Genomic DNA, 21916 nt, shown 5'->3' on the forward strand with positions numbered 1-21916 from the left:
AAGGTTTGTTTTCCACCTTTCATTTCATCGTGTTTTGTCCGCATCTAAGACTGCACCATGGGCATGTCTGGTGCTCATGGAGGACAGGACAGCACGAGAGAGCATTGGATCCTCCGGGACTGGAGTTACTGAGGGTTCTAAGCAACCACGTGAGTGCGGGAATTCGAACCATTAGAGCAGCTAGTGGGTTTTTGGACCTTCTTGGTATATGTTTTGAGACAAGGTTCCTCTGTGTAGCTCTGGCTATTCTGGAACTTGCTCTGTAGACGAGGCTAGCCTGTCTCTGCCTCCAGAATGCTGGGACTAAAGGCATGTACCACCACTGCCCAGCTCTAAAATCTTTAAATTACATTAACTATATGTTGGGTATGCTTGCGCACATGTGCACCACAGAGCACTGTTGGCTAAGGCTGACTTACGGGACTCAGTTCTCGCTTTCTACCACATGGGTCCTAGGGATCAAACAGATCAAGATTAGTGAGAGGCAACTTTACCTGTGACCAATCTTGCTGAGCTTAAAATTAACTGACAAGAAGCATACACAGACTGGCATTACACATGATACCTACAGCTTTACTGTTTCCTTTTGACTTTTTCACTGGCTATTTTTGAGCCCTGATAGCTGAAGTAAACCACATTAAAAAAAAAAAAAAAAAGGAATCTCTTTTCAAAACTTATTTTATACAGCCACCTTGACAACATTTGGCTATAGTGGCTTTATGCTTTTGGCTACCTCTTCCATTCTGAAACATGAAAGACAGCTAATTCCAACTGATTCTATTTCTGCTTTACTTAAAAGCTGTATCTGGGCACACCAATCAACCAGACTTTCTTGCACTTTTGAGCTTGCGAATTCCATCTCTCGGAAAAGGAGGATTATGCTGGGAGTGTAACTGCTTACCACCCCCTTACTATAAAGCACACTGAAATGAAATTGTGACAAATGGTATAAGGGAAATGCGGGTGTGTTCAGTGGTAGAATGCTTGCCTAGCACACGTGAAGCCCTAGGTTTGAACCCTGATACAATAAAGTGTAGAGAAAGTTTGCCCATTGTAGACCATTTGCAGATATACCTACAACAAGTAACTTGACTGCACAAGCAAATCTCTATTTCTTGCATTCCTCAATACAGGACTTTAATCCTAAAAGGGTCTAAAGTGAAGATTGGTTTTCATATACAAACCTCTTTGCTTTCATGTTAAATACAAACACTACCTCCTTTTAAGAGACAGCTAGGAATGGCTAAAAAAAAAAAAAGTCACAAGATATGTTTCCCTGGTTTGAAAGGTGCACGGGGTGGGGAAGTAAGGGAAGGAAATGGGAATGACAGATTAAAACTTTTACCACTATAGTCCCAGGAATAAAACCACAAATGCTACCAAGAAGCCACAAGAATTTATTGCATGAACATGAAAAAGCAAGGTTTTAAAAGACAAGGTGGGAACTCTCCTTCGCCTTCTCCGATGGGCTAGATTAAAGCTCTTAGCAGAACAGATACTGTAATGACGTAACGCTGGACTTATTTTTTCTTTCAAGTTTACAAAAACAAAACTTTTGTTCTTCTTTGTAGTTCTGGGCTCTTGGTAGGTTGATCAGCCACTGCTTTGTCACAAGAGTTCTCAGCTGAGTTTACAAATGGACGTGCCCAAGACTGCCATCTGGTGGAAATGATAGACATTGAGACCATATGCTTTTAAGTGACTAATGGCTAAGCCCTATGTTAGGGATAGGAGGATAATCACTGATAATAGCACTAAGGAATATGAAATAAGGAACTAATTTAAGAAAGTAGTCCAGATAAAGGAAGCTGAAACTATGAGGAAGGGGATTGTAAACACTTCCATAACCAGAAAGATGGACCTTATCTCTGCTCAAGGTATTACCAGCCAGCATTTAAAAACAGCCCACAGGGAAATGTTGCCCAATATTCAAAGCTCATCTTTAGGAGTACACACACTCAACTATTTTTTTTTTTTTTGTAAAAGTAGAATGAGGGGCACAGATAATCAACTCTGTAATAAAGTTGATATTCAACACGACACAAAATTGCTACAGTAGAGTGACACAGAATGTCCATAAAATGCAACCAAATGCAACAGTAAATATACAGAATGGGAAAAGGCTGGCTTCTGCAACAGCTGGAACCAGTGGGTAATGGAAGCGTTATAGGAATGCTGTATTAGATTATGATCCTTATGTTCCAGTTGCATTAAATGTTTGTACCTGTATTTACTAAAAGGGCAAAGTCATAAAGGAAAAACTGCATTTACTTACTCATAATATGAATACATTGTCAGTGTATGCAATTGAAGGCTTGTAAAACTGTTGAAGAAAATGATAACATTCTAAAACTTTTGAATGTAAATGACTCCTTAAAGTTCATCAAGTTTAACATATAAGATCTTTGCAGTTCATGTAAACCACTTCAAAAACTTTACAGTGAAACCAAAGAAACATCAATCAGGCTCTGAGTTTAAAAATCGTATCTCAAGGGTAAGCTTTTGATCATTAAGAATGCCAGAGGACTGTTTCGACCCGAACCTCCTAGCTCTCTGTAGTACATGTCCCATTACAGCTAACAGCCCTTAGTCTGCCTGAAGGAAAGCTATCTCCTAGAAGAAAAGCACAGTGTGATCTAAGGTTTAGAGGATGCAGCAACACCGTGCTGATTTTAGGAATCCAGTTACTCCTGAATGATAAGGTAACCTTTGCTTTTAATCCCACCCTCAATACCTAGCATTGACAAACAACAAACCATAAACAGCATTACAGATGAGGAAATAATTCATGAATACGTAAGACTAATGGTTAATTTCCTAAATGTAAAGAGAAATGAACATTAATCGACTATATGAGCAAACTTTAATAGAAGCTATACTTGGACAAATGAGACTAAAAGTTGACACACTATATAATTAATAACTGGGAATTAAACCAGAAAAAATACCTTGTGATCTTCACTCACCAAGCTGGTAAAATAAAGTGGAAAAAAATGGGTATTCTTCTATACTACAGGTATATAAATTGACACCATCACTGGAACCATTTAACTGATTTTCTTTCTATATTTTTTCATTCAAGCCTTATTTAAAAAATTTCAGTACATGGCCAGAAAATTAGATCAAGTTTAAATGAACTGGAGATCTCCCCCATCGAACTGGGCACCAACAAAGTACAAACTCCTAGTGGTAAGTCTCCCAAGGGTTTACTGGTGCTTGGTTAGAACAGGTACCTGACAGCATGATATTGAATACATTGCCCCTTCAGAATAAAGCCGGAGAATGGCAACTTGGACTTTTATAATAAAAGTGAAAGGAGTTTTGAACTGAAAAAAATAAAAAAATTACAGAAAACAACATTCACTCTTTATTATTCCTACCGAAATCTCATAGGTGTTAAATGTTTTAACAACTTCTTTTATATATATATATATATATATATATATATATATATATATATATATACTGGAAAAATTAAAACCTTACTTTCCCCCAATGCCTTTCAAGGAGTAATCACTCTTCTAGCTGGGCCTGGTGGCATACGCCTGAAATTCCAAAACACTGGAGACTGAGGTACAGGTTAAAGATACACAGCAGGTCTGTCTCAAGCAAAGTAGCCAGTCTTCTAAAGTTCACATGCATTGCTTTTGTAGTTAGGTACTTTTTTAATGTCCACATAATATACCCAGAGGCTGCACATATACTTCAATGCTAAGACTACACGTATTCTCTTGTCGTGCATCATAAAGAATAATGACAAATCAACCACAGAACAAGGCTTTACTAAAAGCCACTTCATACTATTGTAGGTGTTTTCCACGCCTTAGACTTTCCCTTACATGCTAAATCATGGTAGTCCTCTAGGAATAATTTTAAACAGTTCTTGACTGTAATAAATGTAGTCCGAACAGTCGATAGCACAGTTATGAACTAGAGTAAAAACAAGCCTGGCCAAGTGAGCACTGTACCATTACGCCATGACAGCTTTGCCAATGACAGTTAAAATGCTACTAACAGAGGATGCTTCAAAAATTCAGAATATAGAATACTTAAAAAAAGAAAAATTATATTAAAGCTTTTAAATAAAAGATACCATTTAATAACATGTTTCTCTCACCTCGCCAGCCCGCTATAATTTGGAGAAGCATAGCACTTTGACTACTTTAGCCCAGCCCTAACTCCTCTCAGCTACTCAAGGTCAGTGCTAGAGATATTAGTATACTACAGAGCTATTCTTCCTTGGTAACATCTGCCTTAAATTAGAAAAGTCACTTCAAAGGAACTGACATATGTATCAGCTGCGGTTAGGTGGAACACTTGACCTTAAGACAAGGGGTGGGAATTCAATGCATTAATAGGGATAGTTTTTAAAAGTATAATAAAAAGTCAGAACTTTGGATAATTATTAAGACTGAATTTCCCCTTTGCCCCAGGTTTTAACATAGCCTGGCATGGAATTACTGCTGAGCCTGCATCAGGAAAAAAAGGGCATGTCTATGGATAGATGAAGTTGAGTGAGTAATATACCACACTACAGCTCAAAAATGCACAACAGAGGGGCTGGCAAAATGGCTCAGCAGGTAAACAGAAGCTTAAGACTGACAACTTGAGTTTGATCCTGGGACCCACATGGCAAAAGAAGAAAACTTACTTCTACATGCTGTCCTGATTTCCTTGTGTATTCTGTGGCATGCAAGCCCATACACATATACACACAAAATAACATATACAAGAGAAATATAGTTATCTTAAGTACCCATTTTTAGATTAAAAATGGACCTATTAAGAGAGAATACAAATTAATTCCATCTTTATGAAGAACTAAATTCAAGTAAAATGGAGACAACACATGCTGCCAGGAACTGGCCCTTGAAGCTTTAGTAACCAACAGTGTGGTGTTTGTACAAGTTTAGACAAAAGGCAACAGAAATGCCCTCATACGGCTGGGTAAACACAACAGCTACATGTCCTTCTACAATCCGCTTTCTCATTGTGGTAGCCAAGGTTGACTAGAGCAACAGTGACACAAGGAGTGAAGCCTTGACAACAGGGAGTACAGGCTGCCCGTTCTTGTCACGGAGTATATCTCTGAAAGCTTATGTGTTAAAACTATGCAATAGTCAAGAGCTGGGCAAGCAGTCTACATATCCCCAGCACTTGGGAGGGCTAAGAACTATCATGAGCTTGACAACAGCATGGGCTACAAAGTTCAGTTCTAGACCCACAAAGTAAAACTATGCCTCAACAAACAAAAACCCAACCAAACAATAAAAACATAAAAAACAAACAAAACATTAGAAGTTACACGTGGGATTATTTCACAGAAACTATAAAAGAAAATGTTAAATAAGAGACTCAATGCACAAAGTAATAGACAAAGAAAAAGACCGGAAGAGTTTGAGCTCACAGAACAAAGATTAGTAACCGTATTAAAAAGGCAAATGGGAGACCTTGACTCAAAAGAACAATAGTGTGAAAAATGCAAGAACTGAATTCCAGAAGAAACTGAGAAGGCCAACCCATATTTTCATGTTATGAGAAACCCAAACTGCATGAGGTTCTGCAGAATTATCTGGCTCACTGGCAACAAGCTGCACAATCCTGAGCACGGATGAGGACAGGGCGGGGTATAGACATTCCGCGGCTGTGGTACCTATCTCTGTGTCTTTAGTATCATGCCTGGCACCAACCTGGAGAAGTGAATGCCCAATGACCCAGTCATCTTACTTCTAGAAGCACCAATCTAGAACAATATTAGCACATGCTCAAAGGGCATACATAGGATGCCTGGCACCGCACATTTCAGGATGCTGCAAGTAACTGTTACTTGAATGGGCAAGGTGCTAAATACACTGGTGCAGTCACAAAAGTAAGTACTATAAGCCTGTGTTTACTGCTACTTAACCACTCACTTTCTAGAAGAGGAGGACATAGAAGCAGCAAACATTTAAACCTGAGGCTAGGAAACACTATTTCCTACTATTTCCTCTCCATAATATATCTAAACAAGACATGGTGGGTGGATCTACAGGGAAGGAAACGGTTCTGTGTTTGACACAGTCTCAACTATGTAGCTCAAGCTGAACTCAAACACTAACAAACCCAGCAGTGATAGTGTGTGATCATCACTTTCAAGAACTCTGCTCTTCTTTCAACACTTCTATGTACAAGTAAATCACAAGAAACAATCAGGCAAATCGGGAACAGCTCACAATTCAAGCAAGTGCTTTTCCCAAGTGTCTTTCTTATGAGAGTAACCATCTAGTTTCATTGCATAGTCATAACTACTTTCTTAATAGGTCTTTATTCACTTTAATGCTAACTTTCAGCAAAGAGAAGAAAGTGAATCTCTAGTTTGAGGCCAGCCAGGGCTACATAGTGAGACTCAAATAGGACAAAGCAGAAGCGCTCTGTAAGAATGTGTCTATGAAACATTTTGTGGATGTTATAACACACTTGAGAAAGCTTGAGCTTATATCTATATCACACTGACATAAACAAATCATCAAAAAGAAGGCAGGGACACAAAAACTGAGCTCTAGCTAAAGGAGTAAGCAAGCAGTACAGGTCTTTGCTGTCACACTGAAGATCCAGTATATAAAAGCAAATAACAAAAAAACCGAAATGCTTACCTTGTCTTTTCTTGTGCGCACAAACAAGCAAACAAACAAACAAACCAACTCCCAAAGTAGAATGGGAGAAAAGCCCATAGACACTGAAATAAAATCACTTAAATCCCAGTGCTAATGATCACCACAGGATCTACCACTGAACTACAAGGCATTTTCTGCATACCTAGGGATCACCTGGTTCCTGAACACCAGTCAGCTCCCTCTACCAAATCTAGCAAATACCTTCTTCTTTAACTAGCATAACTTCAAAAAACAATATAACTTTTCTTTTTAAGTGTGTATCTTTTTAAAACCTTGTGTGATGAAATGGTTAGTCCTGTGTCCTGAACTACTAAACTAGATAGCCACTTTTCATGAGAAAAAAAACCAAACAAACAAACAAACAAAAAACTTATTAATGTGAAAGAATGACTGACAGGCTATGATTATTCAGGAGACATTTCCTCTACAATACAAGAAGAAAACATGTCACTTAAGGAAAACTGACAGTTATTTGTTGCCAATGAAAAATTTCACCTTTCAAAAGACTATAAATTCTGAAAAATCCCTTCCCATCTCAATTAACTTGATAGCGTCTCAATACTTAAAAAGAACACACTTTAGTGACAAATAAATTTTAACCACTAAATAATACAAATTTCAGCACTCAAAAGAATTATGCAATTCAGTGAACTAGTGTTTTCCAAATGACCAACATGTACAGGTAGAAATCTGACTAAAACACGAGACACACCCAAATGACTTCACATTAACAGTACACACATAATCTTCTCAAAAGAAAGGCTTTCAACTTCACATTCTTTCTTAGCTAGGTCTGTGTAAGGCAAGATTTCAACAAGCATGTCAAAATGTGACCAACTGTATGCAAAAGAAAAAAGGCATAAAAACAGAAAAATCCAGCCCAATGCAGAAAATAAAAATTAGTGACACATTTTGTCTTTTTTGTTTTCATTTGACAAATTAATCTTCATAAACCTACGTTATGTTTGCTAGCATGAGGTTTTAAAGTTACAGACAAAAATGCCTGCTTTAAATTCTAATGCAATAAATATCAATAGAATCCAAAAAAGCAAAAGTTCTTTGGGATATTGAAAATTACAAGTGGGTCCTGAGATCAAATTTTACACATAACCAGACCGCAAAGTTCACAAGAATAAACAAACATTAAGCATGGATTTCACTTGTGAGGTTATAAACACACAGTATTCTACTACAACAGGTGACTTTAGAGCAGAGGAGAGTGTAGTACTGTCCTACGTGGTCTGGCTGATACCTCTTTAGAATTAGAATTCATCTATGTTCATATCAATATTTTCACAAGTATGCCAATGTATATATTTAAAACCAATAACCAAAGTTGCATTTTTATTTCTGAAAATCACACCAAAGAGTAATATATCACACTGATTTAAAATCGATTCTTTATTTAGGTAACAAGGTGGTTCTGTTCACTGCATAGTATGAAACATCACAATACCATACTGGAAAGGTACTGTCAGTACAGGGTCAGATCAGAGTGGACAGGTTAAACAATAAATTCTTCATTCCCCATCTTTTTAACAACCCCCCAAACTCCGATAAAGAGACAAGTAGCTTTTAACACCATCATGTAAAGCACTTTAACTTACAAGGCTAAAATCTAAAGAATAAATAAAATATCTTGTGGCAGTAATTCCTTTTAGAGCAAAAATCAGGTGCACAAAAAAAAAAAAAAAAAATCAAGTGATCAGGAAAGCTGTCTATATTCAAATATGTGGCTCCCCAGAAACAGCCTTAGGAAAGCAACATAGTAGAAATACCGTGAGTTCCATTTCACATAGGACCAGATAATGACTCATTTTTAACTACACACAAGGGCAACTACAACCTGCTGGAACACAATTAAAACATATAGGAAAATGTTTACAAAGCATCCACAACATGTAAACCATGTACAAATGGATACACTCATTACTTTTCGGAACTCCAGAAACCTTCTTTTGATAAATATTTTACTCTTCATGTTCAGCACTGAATTTAATACATGCAAAACTTAAAAACAAAAAACAAGAATTCAGAGTTATTGTAAAAATACAACTAAATTAAGTACCTATGTGACATCCACTCTGTACCGTGCCAAATGTTATAAAATGAAAGGTTACTAAACCCATGAAAATATCTCTGTATTTCCTTAGATCTAAAATAGATACTTTTAAATGTATTTATAGTATTTTGATGTGATATTCTAAGCTTTAAAAATAACATGAACAGTTAAAAATTATACCAAATTACATAAAACTTGTATCTTGAAAACTGAAAAAATTAAAACTATAGAAATCCACATATAAAACAAAAAGAAAATCACAATTTACACTATAAAAGCAAATCTCAATTAAAATAATTCATAGGAAGATGAAAAAGCAAATTATAAATAGCCATAAATTAATTCATTTGGTTTCAAATATATCCTAATAAGAGCTGAAGGATGGAGTAGACACATGCATAAAATTTCTGAGGCTTATACTATTGCCAAACACCTTATCTTAAAACAAGGCAACATTACAACGTGAACATTACTGGAGAACCCAGTTTGGTAATACAAGTAAATTGGAAAAAATTTAAATAACAATAATAAATAACACAGCCTAGAGTAAATTGCTCAAATGAAATTCCAAGCCATTGAACTAAAAAAGGTTTCCAACTTGGTGAACTGAAAAATCAGAACTTTTCTTACAATTCTTTATTCTTACATGCTTATATGTTGTGTTTTGTTTTGCTTTAAGAAAAAAAAAAATCTCATACTGTATCTTCAGAGTATAGCTACCTATATTCCCATGCACCTCTGGCGTATTTGTTGATTTGTGGTAAGATATTTCCATTTTTTCCTCTAGGGTCAAAAATTCAATACAGTTGTAACCAGATGCCTGGGTAGGCAAAAAAAAAAACACTGTAGAGTACAGGCAATGCTTTGAGTGGGAAATAATAGGAAATACAAATATGAACAAATGATAGGAAATTCTAATGGTTTTCTGCTCATATCACAAAACAGTGGTAATCCACAAGAATATTTTCCCTTGTATTGAAGAAAGTGTGAATAAAAGTTTTCCCCCAATTTTCAGAATCAAAAGCATTTTAGAAGGTTATAAGGCTACCAATGAGTCTTCTAGATCTCCAGCGCCCTACAAGAAGAGAAAAGGAAGAATATTGTTATTATGTACCTGTACTACTTCCAAGGTGGAGTGAATTTCAAAAGAAAACAAATTCAGGTGAACAAATTACCTTCCTTCCTTCGTTTGAAAAGGGCATTTTACCAGAGAGGTGTGTGTACTGTATAATACATGTGTGCATACACGTGTATGGAACATAGACAGCAGCTGAGGTGCTCTCCCTCCCTTGCCGTCTACTGGCCTTCCTTTCTCAAAAACATTTTAAAATATTCTGTCTTGGAAAAAAATGTATCAAAACAAAACATCAGCTACAACATCTGAAGATTCCCAACTTTTAAATTATGGTTCTTTAAGCAATTTGAAACACATAATATATAAATAAAAGTTAATGTACAGCAAAAAAAAAAAAAAAAAAACCAACCAAACAAACAAAAAACAAAAAACCACAACAAAACTCCAAAACCAAAAAAATTAAAATTTTCTTGAGTACTTATACCACGCTTCATTTAAAATATCCATTTTAAGAAAGGCAAAAACTCAAAATCTATTTTTAAAATAGCTTAGGATTCTTAAACTTGTTAATAGCTGATGAATACTTACAACAAATGCTTGTGGGATAACTTTCTCAGATAGCTACATGTGCCTGAAGATGAGTGCTTTGTGAGTAAGCAAGACATATCTTTTTTAATTAAAATGTTTTTCTTTTTTGTTGATGAAAAAGTTGAGCTGGAGTGTGCCAAATTAATAGGACTATAAATGAACTTTAATGAGTTTTCCAATATCCCAAACTTGATTGTTAAAATAAGTAAAAACTAAAAAAAGTACAACATGCATAATTATTCCACATTACATGCTTTATTTGGACTTAAACACTGATAATTTCATTCTAGACACTTGGTTGACATACATTTTATAGTATAGTGTATAGTAAGCTATACAGAATATACAAATGAAAGCTTTATCAATAATACACAGTTCTTTAAAAATGTTTCATAAAGAATACAGAGAAAGGAAAATTAACCACACATCCAGTATATCTCAATAATTTCTAAAAATAAAACTACAGAGATGTAAAATATAAACAAATTAAACAGCATATAGATATCAACTCTGAAAGAAAAGTTATAGGCCAGCACCAGCCATTCTTTGAAGAACTAAAATAATAAGTAAACACAAATGTATTACAAAGCTAACTATGCATGTATGAGAATATAAAATAAGCAGTGTTAAAATTCTATATTAACAAGTTTTTTTACACAATGTATAGTTGTCTTTCCAATCAGTAATTTCTAATCCTAGCTATTAAGAAACTACTAAATTTAGTAACGACAACCTATTTTCTGGCATACAATGTGAAATGACATATTACTTCATTAAATTCAAAGTACTATAAATAGTCAATCTTAAACTATCATAAAGGTGTATGCAAAGGCCTTTTAAAAAAGCAAGGCTATATAGGAATATAAGAAAACTAGTTCTCCAAGATTCAAATAACAAAATTAGTTATATAAATGCACACATTATACTTCCTAAGTAAAAACTGTCAAATCAAGATCACAAAAATATTACCCCAAAAGGTCATATTTTTTCACCACTCATTTTTGTCCCTGCATCTTCATTATGGCTGTCTAATTCAGCAAGACCACTTTCTGATTCAGTGTGTCTTTCCTGCATTGCCACTGGGTTTCCAGCATCACTGTTCGAAGAAGCAGATGCAGCAGCTGGGTCAGCCGGGCTTTCTTCTCCCTCTACTTTAGCTAGCCTGTAACTAGTCAGCATCTCCTCCAGCAGTTGTCGGTAGTTTCCCCTATGGTTAACTCTCATTTGCCTGAGAGCTTCCACCAATTTCCCCTGGGATCCACCTTCCTCTGCTTCATCGGAGGCCTTTTTTTAAGATTCAAGACCCCAGTGTCAGTAGACAAACTAGGATATCACATGGATTTCATAACACATCACACAAAGCACTACTTTTTCTACCACAAGCAACACAGTTAATAGAACATTTTAAATATCAGTTCTTACCTGTGCAGATTAATTGTAACATCAAGTTATATTTAGCCAATTACCATGAGCTAGTTTACGTCTTATTCCAATTACCATTTGAACTTTAATCTAAAACTTACTTTGCTTTAAAAATTCAACAAGAATATAAACATCTCCTAAAATAACTTACTTTAAAAAATTGCTGGCTAAAATGATTTAGTTCAAAGGGAAAACAATTATTTTAAAGCGAGGCAAAGGACAGAAGAGCAGCCATCACAATGTTAGTTTCTTCACTTCGGCTAAACCGTGAGTAGGAGAAAAGATACAAATGTAAAACTACAAAAATTTACACTGGATTCTTTCAGAGATTAAAAAACTTTTGAAAATAATTTTAATTTTGCCTTAAAATACAGCATTTTAATAAAACCATCGCTAGATAAAACATATTAATTACTTTAAACACTAAATACTAGAGAAATTCCATGGGTCTCTGAAGTCGTGTCTACTTAAGCTTCTCAGCAGAGAAGGGTCTCATGATCTGTGCAGGGTTAAGCTGACGAACTGAACTCCAGCCTTACACGGGTGCCCCCATGAATACCATCATGACAGCCTTACATATGCGCCTTCAAGTGCACATCATGACAGGCCTACAAATACTCCCTCACATGCACCATCATGATGGCTTTCTACATACATGCCCTTTACCGTCGTGGCAGCCTAACATACGTGTCCCCTTTATGTACGCCATCATAAATGAGTCACAGCATGCATTCTTTCCAAAATGTGTAATAGGAATCAAATAGCACTGACTCCCTATGTACCAGAAAACAGGGATGAGGATTAAGCTAAAGGAACCCTGAGAAAACAATCACACAAATCTAAGAAGTAGGCTGGATTACAGGAAAGCTGGCTAAGGCTTGTCAAAGTTGGTATCCAGTACAAGAAAATGCAGGCTTGATTAGTCAGGTTCAAGGTACCTTTCTAGACTGTTTGAAAAAAACAGTATAGTTATTTCAGGAACAAATAAGAGTATGTAAATTTGGTTATTTCACAACATTATGAAACATTCATTTTTCTAGATATGATTAAGGTATTATTGACATACAGAAAGATGTTCCTATTCTAAACTAAGCCATGCTCTGAAATGTTAACCTATAAAACATTGTGATATCTTTAACTTGTTTTCAAAGGGTAACAAAAATATTTGATATCTGGTTTATTTATGCATGGACATTAAAATAGACAAAGCAACCAGAAAAAAAGGTAAACAGCTGTAATCTCTATAGTTCTCATCCCAACCATTAGGAAAACAACAACAACAACAACAACAAAAATAGGTTATTGATAGAGGCTCTAAGTCCCAATTATCTTTGGAGACATAACATTTAATAAATTTATTTTATTATAATAAATTGTAGTGTTCATGAGAAAAGAAGACAGATATGAGTGCTTAAAAACTGTCCACATGTCAAGAAGGAATTCTTTATGTGTTTTAGCTTGTTTATTTTTATATATTTAAAATGCCAGAGAAGAGAGGCAAGAGAGATGGATGGCTCATAGGAACACTGACTGCCCACCCAGAGGATTCGGGTCAATTCCCAGAACCCACATGGCTGCTCAATATAGCTCCAGCCCCAGGAGATCCGAAACCCTCTTAGGCTCCTTATGCACAGACATATCTTTTGAAAAAGCACCCATTCACATGAAAGAAAAATAATTAAGAGCAAGGTGTGGGAGTGCATGGCTTCAATCCCCACAGTAGGGAGGCAGAGTTCAAGGACAGCCTGGTTCTATAGGTTCTACAAAGAGAGTCCAGGACGGCCAGACCTAAAACAGAGAAACTCTGTCTCCAAAAACAAACAAGAAAAAAGAATTTTTTAATTATTAAGAATGTTCCTAAAGCCTTGGAAAGATAAGAAACATGATGTTACAATGATAAAATGATACAGAATAATGGGTAGCAGAGTTATGCTTTATTTCTTTCAATTTTCCTATTTTCTACAAGCATATTAACTGTCAAATTAACTTTATTCTGCAGAGTAAGTTTTATACAAGATTTTCTTGTATATATTTTTCCCTTTCCCCTTTTACTAAAAAAAGTGTTCCCCTAAGGTTCCCCATCTGTCTGTGTCTAGAAAGGGCTATGAATGAATAATATATGTGCATTCCACTCACTGTCAGTCTTTACCCTGATCTTTCAGAAAAGAAATGTTCCATTTAATGGTACACCACAATGACCTTGTCAAAGACCTCACCCTAAAATTCCTAATAAACAAAATACTTGACAATTATTTTAAAAAATAAATTGCAGGACATCAATAAAACCCTGTTTCAAGTCGGAAACTGACATGCAGAGCAGCTACTCCGGCTGCACTGCACAATCATCTGCAAAGCTTTTCAATTACATAGACGCAAAGCTGTATGCCAAGATCCATGGGCTCACAGACTCTAGGTATTTTATAATCTATTTTGTAAAGCTGATATACAGCCATGGCTAACTAAACCCACCTCAAACTGGACTGTAGTAAAGCTGTACTGAAGGCTGTTCTATCTGAGTCCATTGTGCTGGATTAAAGTATGTCCTTTGCCTTGGCTGTCCAAGAACTGGCTCTGTAGACTAGGGTAGCCTCTGCCTCCCAAGAGCTAGATTAAAGGCATGCACCAACCCTGGCAATGGAGTAGTTATCCTCTCAAAAATACAGTAAACCAAACCAGTATATAAAAAAACATGACTGCTAGGCAGGCAGGGGTGGCGTACACCTTTAATCTCAATGCTCTGGAGGCAGAAGCATGTGGATCTCTGTGAGTTCAAGGCCAACCTGGCCTAGACAGTAAGTTCCAGAATAGCCAGGACTACACAGAGAAACCATGTCTCAAAAAAAAAAAAAAACCAAAAACCAAAAACAAACAAACATAAAGAAAACCAATTAAACAACAAGTAGGATACCTGCCGTCACAAAGTCAACAAACTAAACTAATGAGTATGTTTAAAAAAATTTAACCATATTTAAAAATCATTTAGTCAGGATGTAAAGTAAACAAATTAATTAATTAAAAATCATTTTATCTGATGAAAAATTTTATGATCCCATTGTTCTGAATAGATGGGCAGCTGAAACATCTTCCCCAGTAGTTACAGTTTTCAAAATACTATTATGCCTTTGCTCCTGTCACAAGAAGCTATTACCAAGGTTCTATTTTCTTTACTGGAACTTTGAAAAGTTCATACAGTACACCTATAATGTGCCTATTATAATAATAATCAACTCCACCTTACAGGCTTCCCAAGTCTGATTAGAATGGACTCCCTGCCCCTACTGTTTGCTATAGCCTTCACACCACTCAGGACGAAAAATCAACATCTGTGCCAGGAACTTTATAAGGCACCCTCTGAAATAATACTGTAACAAATGAAGAGACCTGTCCTTTGTGTTAATGATGGGTAGAATTCAGATCTATGCCCACATATAACCAACATCAATCTGAATGTTCCAGGGAATACATTATGGTGAATTAACAGCTTTACATCAAAAATGTCTGATGTATCTAGAATATTTAGAATAGATGTTTAAGAGGCTGGAGAAATAGCTCAACAGTTAAAGGGAACTGGCTGTTCTTCCAAAGAACCTGGGTTCAATTCCTAGCATCCACATAGAAGCTAATAATACATTTGTAGCTCCAGTCCCCAGAGAGCCAATGTCTTCTTTGGCTTCCTCAGGTACCAGCCATGCATGTGATGCAAAGACATACATGCAGACTAAACATCCATGATTTAAATTTTTAAAAATGTTTAAAATTATTGTTTACAGGGATCTGGAGAAGCAGCTTGGCAGTTAAGAGTAACTGTTATTCTTGCAGAGGGCTGGCATTAAGTTCCTAGCAACCACATGGAGGTTCAGAACCATCTGGAGGTCCAGCTTCAGAGGCTCTGATCTTCTGTTTTCAGAAGACGTGCACTTACTACACATGCAGGCAAACATCATATACATAAATAAGAGTGAATAAATCTTTATAAAAATTTTATTCTATGCAAAAAATTTAAGACATAGTGAGAAAAGAATTAACTTCTCTTAATGGCTGTGTCATCTAGACTAATATAGTTTAATAATCAAATAAATAGTTTAGTACAAAAAAAATCTTTGGCACTGGAAAGGGCTGAGTAAGAGCACTAGCTGCTCCGGCCTGATAACCTGAATTCAGATCCCAGTATCCACAGTGGAATATGGCCATGTGCATGTCTGTAACCCCAATGCTGTGACAAGCAGAGACAGGAAGATAGCTCAGGCTTTTGTTGCCTACCAAGCTAGTCGCTGGATTCATTAGGACACCCTGTTTCAAAGGAACTGACATACTCCTCTGGCCTCTGTGAGTATAAACACAAAACATGTGACACCCCCATACTCTTTTCATATCAAATAAAAAATAGTAAATCAGTTAAAGCCCAAATATGACAATGAAATCTAAGCACATTAAAAATATTTACTGACAGGCTGCTGAGTTGGCTCACTGTTAGGTAGAGGCATTGGTTACAGAGTCTGTCATCCTTTTTCAATCCCCAGAACCTTCACAAAAGGACATGTCTATCATACCAGTGCACCTTTGGAAACGAAAGGCAAAGACTGGAGAATTGCCGGAAGGTTACAGACCAACTAGCCTGACACAAATAGTAGAGAACACAGAGACCTTGTCGCAAACGCGGAAGGCAATGAACACCTGAGGTTGTTGTTTGACTTCCATGTGCCCACATTCTCATTCTTTCATATTCTCCTTCCTTCCCTATCCTCTACCTTCCCTCTACACACCATACACACTCGAGAAAGAGACTCTCATGTACCCCAGCTCAACTATGCAGCCCAGGATCACCTTGAATTTGTAGTCCTCCTGCATCTACCTGCTGAGTGCTGGAATTTCAGTCATGTGACACTGTACCATGTTTATGTGGCAAAAGGGACAGAACCCAGAGATCCAGGCATGCTGGGCAAGTACTCTATCAATTTAGCTATACCCCTCACTCCTTAAAATATTTGAAAACAACAACAACAAAAAAAAACAAAAACAAACAAACAAACAACAAAACTGGTTAGAGTGCTGGATTGAATGTTGATTTTCAGTTACTTTATAAAATAGTTTTCCTTAAACTACTGAGAAAATGAAACATGAGATTTATGTAATAGTGAAAATGATTTGTCTTTTCAATTAAATGATTTGAATTTTCCAAACAGAAGCAAAACACCTGTAATTTCTGACTATCTGAGAGAGGCATCAAGGGATACACAGTATTAGTCAGCTTCTTTTACTGTGTGCTTCTCAGCTTATATAAAAAGAATAGTATGAAGAATACTTACAACATACACGCATAATTTGGCACAAGAACTGAGAAATTCAAATTAATACTTCACTCTTGAAAAATCAATTTTAATAGCTATCTTGGTCAACAGTATACTAATGAACTTTTTTTTAGGAAAGAGCACATAACACTTCTTGTATACAAATAGGAAATTTTGAAAACTACAGACTGAGGAAATGGCTCAATCAGTAATGTATCTGCTGAGCAAACAAAAGTACCTGAGTTTGAATCCTCAGAACCCATGTAAAAAGTTGAACATGCTTGATGGGTCTAGCAGGGACATGGATGGATGGACATGGACGGACACACACACACACACACACACAGACACACACAGACACAACACAAGTGAATTCCTGAAGCTCAATGGCCAGTCAATCTAACCAAATTAAGGAGCTTCAGGTTTAGTGAGAGACTTAAATTTTAAAAGTCTCAAAAAGTAAAGGTGGAAAGCAACTGAGCAAAGTTACCTAAGCACCAACCTTGAGTCTACACAGTATGTATGTACACATATGTATGCATAACTGCACATACCCAAATTAACAAATACACATATCACACACCAATACACAGAAAATATATAATTTAATGTGAATTACCAATCTTCTTGACATTTTAACTGGGAGCCTGGCCTTTAATACCTTAACTGTCTCTCCAGCCCAGAAATCTTTTTTGTTGTTGTTGCTGTTGTAGCTTTGTGCAGGACAGAGGTCAACTTCTTGTGTCACTCACTGCTCAGATGCTGTCACTTTATTTAAAAAGGATCTGTCACTTGAACCTGAGACTCACAGGCTATGCTATGCTGGCTAGCTAGTGAGTCCCAGTCATCTTGTCTCCAACTCCCCAGTGTTAGGATTAGAAGCCTGTGACACCACAACTGGATTTTTACACGAATGTTGGGGACTGAACTCAGGTCCTCATGCTTCCATGGCAATCACTGTACTAACTAAGCTAGCACCTATTATCTTATTATTTTATAAATTTTTTATTTGCATATCTATATCTATATCTATGTATGCTTACAGGTGGAAGTCAATGTCTACAGCATCTTCTGTAACAACCCTCCACTTAGTTTTTAATCTCTCAATGAAAATAGAGCTCATTAACAGGCTAGTAAGCTCCTGGGACCTTCAGGTCTCCACCTCTGTCCCACAGATCAGAACTTAGTTCCTCAGACTCGAATGGCAAGCACTTTACTGGTTAAGCCATTTATCCCAACTAATTTTTAAAGGTTATTTTAAGGAATTTCAAACAGTTAGAAATGAAACCCTTTGTCCTACCCAAGAAGGAATTTTGTTGTTATTTATCATGCTGGGGATTGGGGGGGTGGGGCTACACACATCCACCAACAAGCATGTACTGAGCTTTTGTTACTGACTTCAGTGGGTGCTGGTTCTAGTCAGAATAACTCAGACTAAGCCCAAATTCTGCAAAAGAAAAAGAAAGGGGGTATACTCTCGGGCCTTGGCTACTTCAAGAACAACTAATACTAAAACACTGTGTTACATCCAGATTTTATGGTCTAAGGAAGAATCCTTTAGACAATTATTTAAGAGGGGATGGGGACTCTGGCTCCTTTGAGTAACTGATGAAAACCCCATATATATTCATTAACAAAGAATGTATACATATACAAACATTTTCAAAACTGCGTATTTGCAAAGCCCCTGATTAGCAGATTCTTTCACATATTTTTGTTTTGGTCAGGAACTTATCAATATTGTGTGTACTAAGACTGAAAAAGCTCTGAAACACGGAACTGAAAGAATATCATTTGCAAACAATTTAAGAGCCTGTTAAGCCTTCATTAAGCTTTCTGGGTATTTTTAACTTGTTACATTTCTGGCTGATATCCAACTGGGCTTTTGTACATACACTTACCTATCTTTTAAAACATAAGAAAAATGTAGTAAAGTATGATTGTACATGGCTACAGTCCTAGCACTTAGGAGATGAAAAAGGCAGGCAGAATGATCAGGGGCAGCCTCAACTAAACATTTGAGACCAGCCTGGACTACATAAGACCCTGTTACAAATAACAAAAACAAGATAGAAACAAATAAACAAAAACCCGGCCCATGTTTTATATTTATACACACACACACACACACACACACACACACACGGAACAAACACTTATTTCTAATGGTTCTATTTTAAGTTAAAAAAAAAAAAAACAAACTTAACTCTGAATATCATTCTTTTAACTATAAACAATTTTTTTTTACTATTCTAAAAAAAGAGCTTATCCTTTAAAATAATTTCAATCCCACTCTTCTGTATCTCTACCAGACTCTTGCTCCTCTGCATCCTGTCAATATTTTCTACATTTGCAGAGGTCTCAGAAGCATTTATGGAACACAACTGTGCCTGCCTGCTGACTGTAATTCAATAATTTCAGGGCTAAAGAGAAATTAAATGCTTAGATTTTGCTTCTCTTTTGCTTCTCTGATCTTTCAGTACCATTTCTAACAGTGGCAACTTGCTCAACACAGGTGTGATTATTCTGAAAAAGTATGGTAAAATTTTCAAAATTAAGATTCTAGCCTGCAAAGTCAGTTTTTATAGTGAATGAGAAAGTTTCTCTACTCTAATATCTACTAATAATGAGTTCAAAGTAATTATCTTATGTGTAAAATTATTTTATAACTATGTGACTCCTAGACTCTACAATCTACTACAGTAAACATTCAAATGACAGAACTGCCACAGATGACCTAAGAATACAGATCAATGTTAGAGCTAGGCGGTGGTGGTGCATGCCTTTAATCCAGCATTCAGGAGACAGAGTTCTACAAAGTGAGTTCCAGGACAGCCAAGGCTACATAGAGAGACCTTGTCACAATTTAACAATAACAACAACAACAACAAAAAAAAACAACAAAACACAGGTTCGGTGTTAAAACCCATACCTAGCATGTATAAATAAAGTTCAAATTCAATATCCAGCACAGGGGTGGGGTGTTTACAGGTAATGGTTTTAGTCTCTCATGCTTGGACTCCTAACATATACTGTATTTCTTCACTCAACAGTTCAGTTCAAAAAGCCATGCTATCAACAAAAGCTCTGTAACCATTCCCTTTGCTATTTCTCATCATAGCAGTTCTCCGTTCTAGCTGATTAAAGCTCATGGGAAACCACCCCCACCCATTTAAAAAACCTTCTACTTTGACCCTGCCTATCTCCTCCATGAGAAATGCCACATTCCTCATCTCATTTTTCGTGTGTGTGTGTGTGTGTGTGTGTGTATGCGTGTGTTTCCCCTTCTCCAACTTTTTGAGTATTCAGAGCCTAACATGTATTAAATAAAAGTTCTTCCCCAGGAGTATAGTCCTAGCCTACGAAAATCTGCACTGTGTCACTCTTTAACAACTACATGACATATCTTTATTATATACTTGTATGTGTATAAGTATAAACTAAGTTACATGACTGTATGTATTAGATCATGCCTCTCCATCAATTCACTGTTCTACTGTCATTGTTTAGTGTGTTAAAAATCAATAAAACGCTTATACGCAAATAGTTATGTAATACTAAATTTATATAGCCATGCAGAATCTTACTAAAGTATTACTGCTTATACAGCTACTCTTAAACTCAAGGTTCTGTTGCCTATTTATTTATTTTGAAGTAGCTATCATGTATAGTTACTCTTTAAAGATTCAAGTCACCTCTGGAATACGTTAAAAAGAAATGTAGAGATTAACATTTTCCAACACTTATTTGGAGTAAAACATTTCTTAAGGAATTAAAAAAATTCTCAATGCAGCCATTCCTGATGAGACCTGATAGGCTAGGGTCAGATGGCTGGAGAGGAGGACCTCCCCTATCAGTGAATTTGGGAAGGGGCATGGGAGGAGATATGGGAGGGAGGTTAGGATTGGCAGGGGCTAAAGGAGGGAGCTACAGCTGGGAAACAAAGTGAATAAACTGTAATTAATAAAAAAATAATTTTTAAAAAATTAAAAAAAGAAAGTAACAAAAAAATTCAGAAGGATAAAAATTTTTTTAAAGGACTTCCCACCAAAGTCACACTCTGAAATACCTGAGAAAATAGGAGTATGTTCATGGCTAACAGTCAGTGACTGAATTGTAAAGGCTTATTTCTGACATTGGTGGATGAATACATACGTTATAGCTGTCACCTCTCAGATACAGCAGACTTTACGCTGTCAACATCCTTTACATACTGGTCTGCGGTTTCTCTGAATTTCTCACACCTGTATTTTTACATTAAGGCTCACTGTTTTGGATGTAATTCTTTAATACTATAAGGTAGCCACAAAAGACAGTCTTAGAATCACTATTACAGGATAAGTATACTTTGTCATTAACAATGTTGCTTTTATTCAACTCACTAAAACCGCATTAATAGTGAAATATTTTATTAGTATTTGTTTTGGTTTTGTTTAGATACAGAGCCTCACCATGTAGCTCTGGCTGGCCTCAAACTCACAGAGATCATCCATTTGCCTCTGCCTCCTGAGTGCTGGGATTAAAGGCATATGCTACTACACTTGATATACTTATTAAGGCACTGTATTTATTCAATAATGAATTCTAGGATAGCAATGCAATGAAAGTAAGAAAAAAATTCTATGTGCTGGCTACTCTCTCTAGATTTACCAAGTGAAGCTACAAATATGGAGGTGATCTGAGTCTATTCTCAAGAAGCTGCATTACCAAGTATGGCTCCCTGAAAGCTTGGAAATATATGTTTTAAATAAAACTAACACCATTCATTTTTAGATAAAAATTGGATATTGGAAAAAACCTATCAGAAAATATTTTTATTTGATTAACT

At 36.2% G+C, this 21916-nt stretch overlaps 1 protein-coding gene across 6 annotated transcripts in view; it reads right to left on the bottom strand.

The window, feature by feature from the left end:
- Positions 1-1377: 1377 nt before the first annotated feature.
- Ppm1b (protein phosphatase, Mg2+/Mn2+ dependent 1B) overlaps positions 1378-21916 on the bottom strand; it is a 65980-nt gene continuing 45441 nt past the window's right edge. For 2 of the 6 annotated variants that reach the window (XM_060363545.1, XM_060363534.1), the window contains exon 6: positions 1378-1659. In XM_060363545.1, the coding sequence (XP_060219528.1) occupies positions 1621-1659 (39 nt within the window). In that variant the 3' untranslated portion in view covers positions 1378-1620. The other 4 variants (XM_021652769.2, XM_060363527.1, XM_021652760.2 and 1 more) reach the window with 4 other exon arrangements.

Source organism: Meriones unguiculatus, chromosome 1, assembly GCF_030254825.1.
Source record: "Meriones unguiculatus strain TT.TT164.6M chromosome 1, Bangor_MerUng_6.1, whole genome shotgun sequence".
Classification (NCBI taxonomy): Eukaryota; Metazoa; Chordata; class Mammalia; order Rodentia; family Muridae; genus Meriones; species Meriones unguiculatus.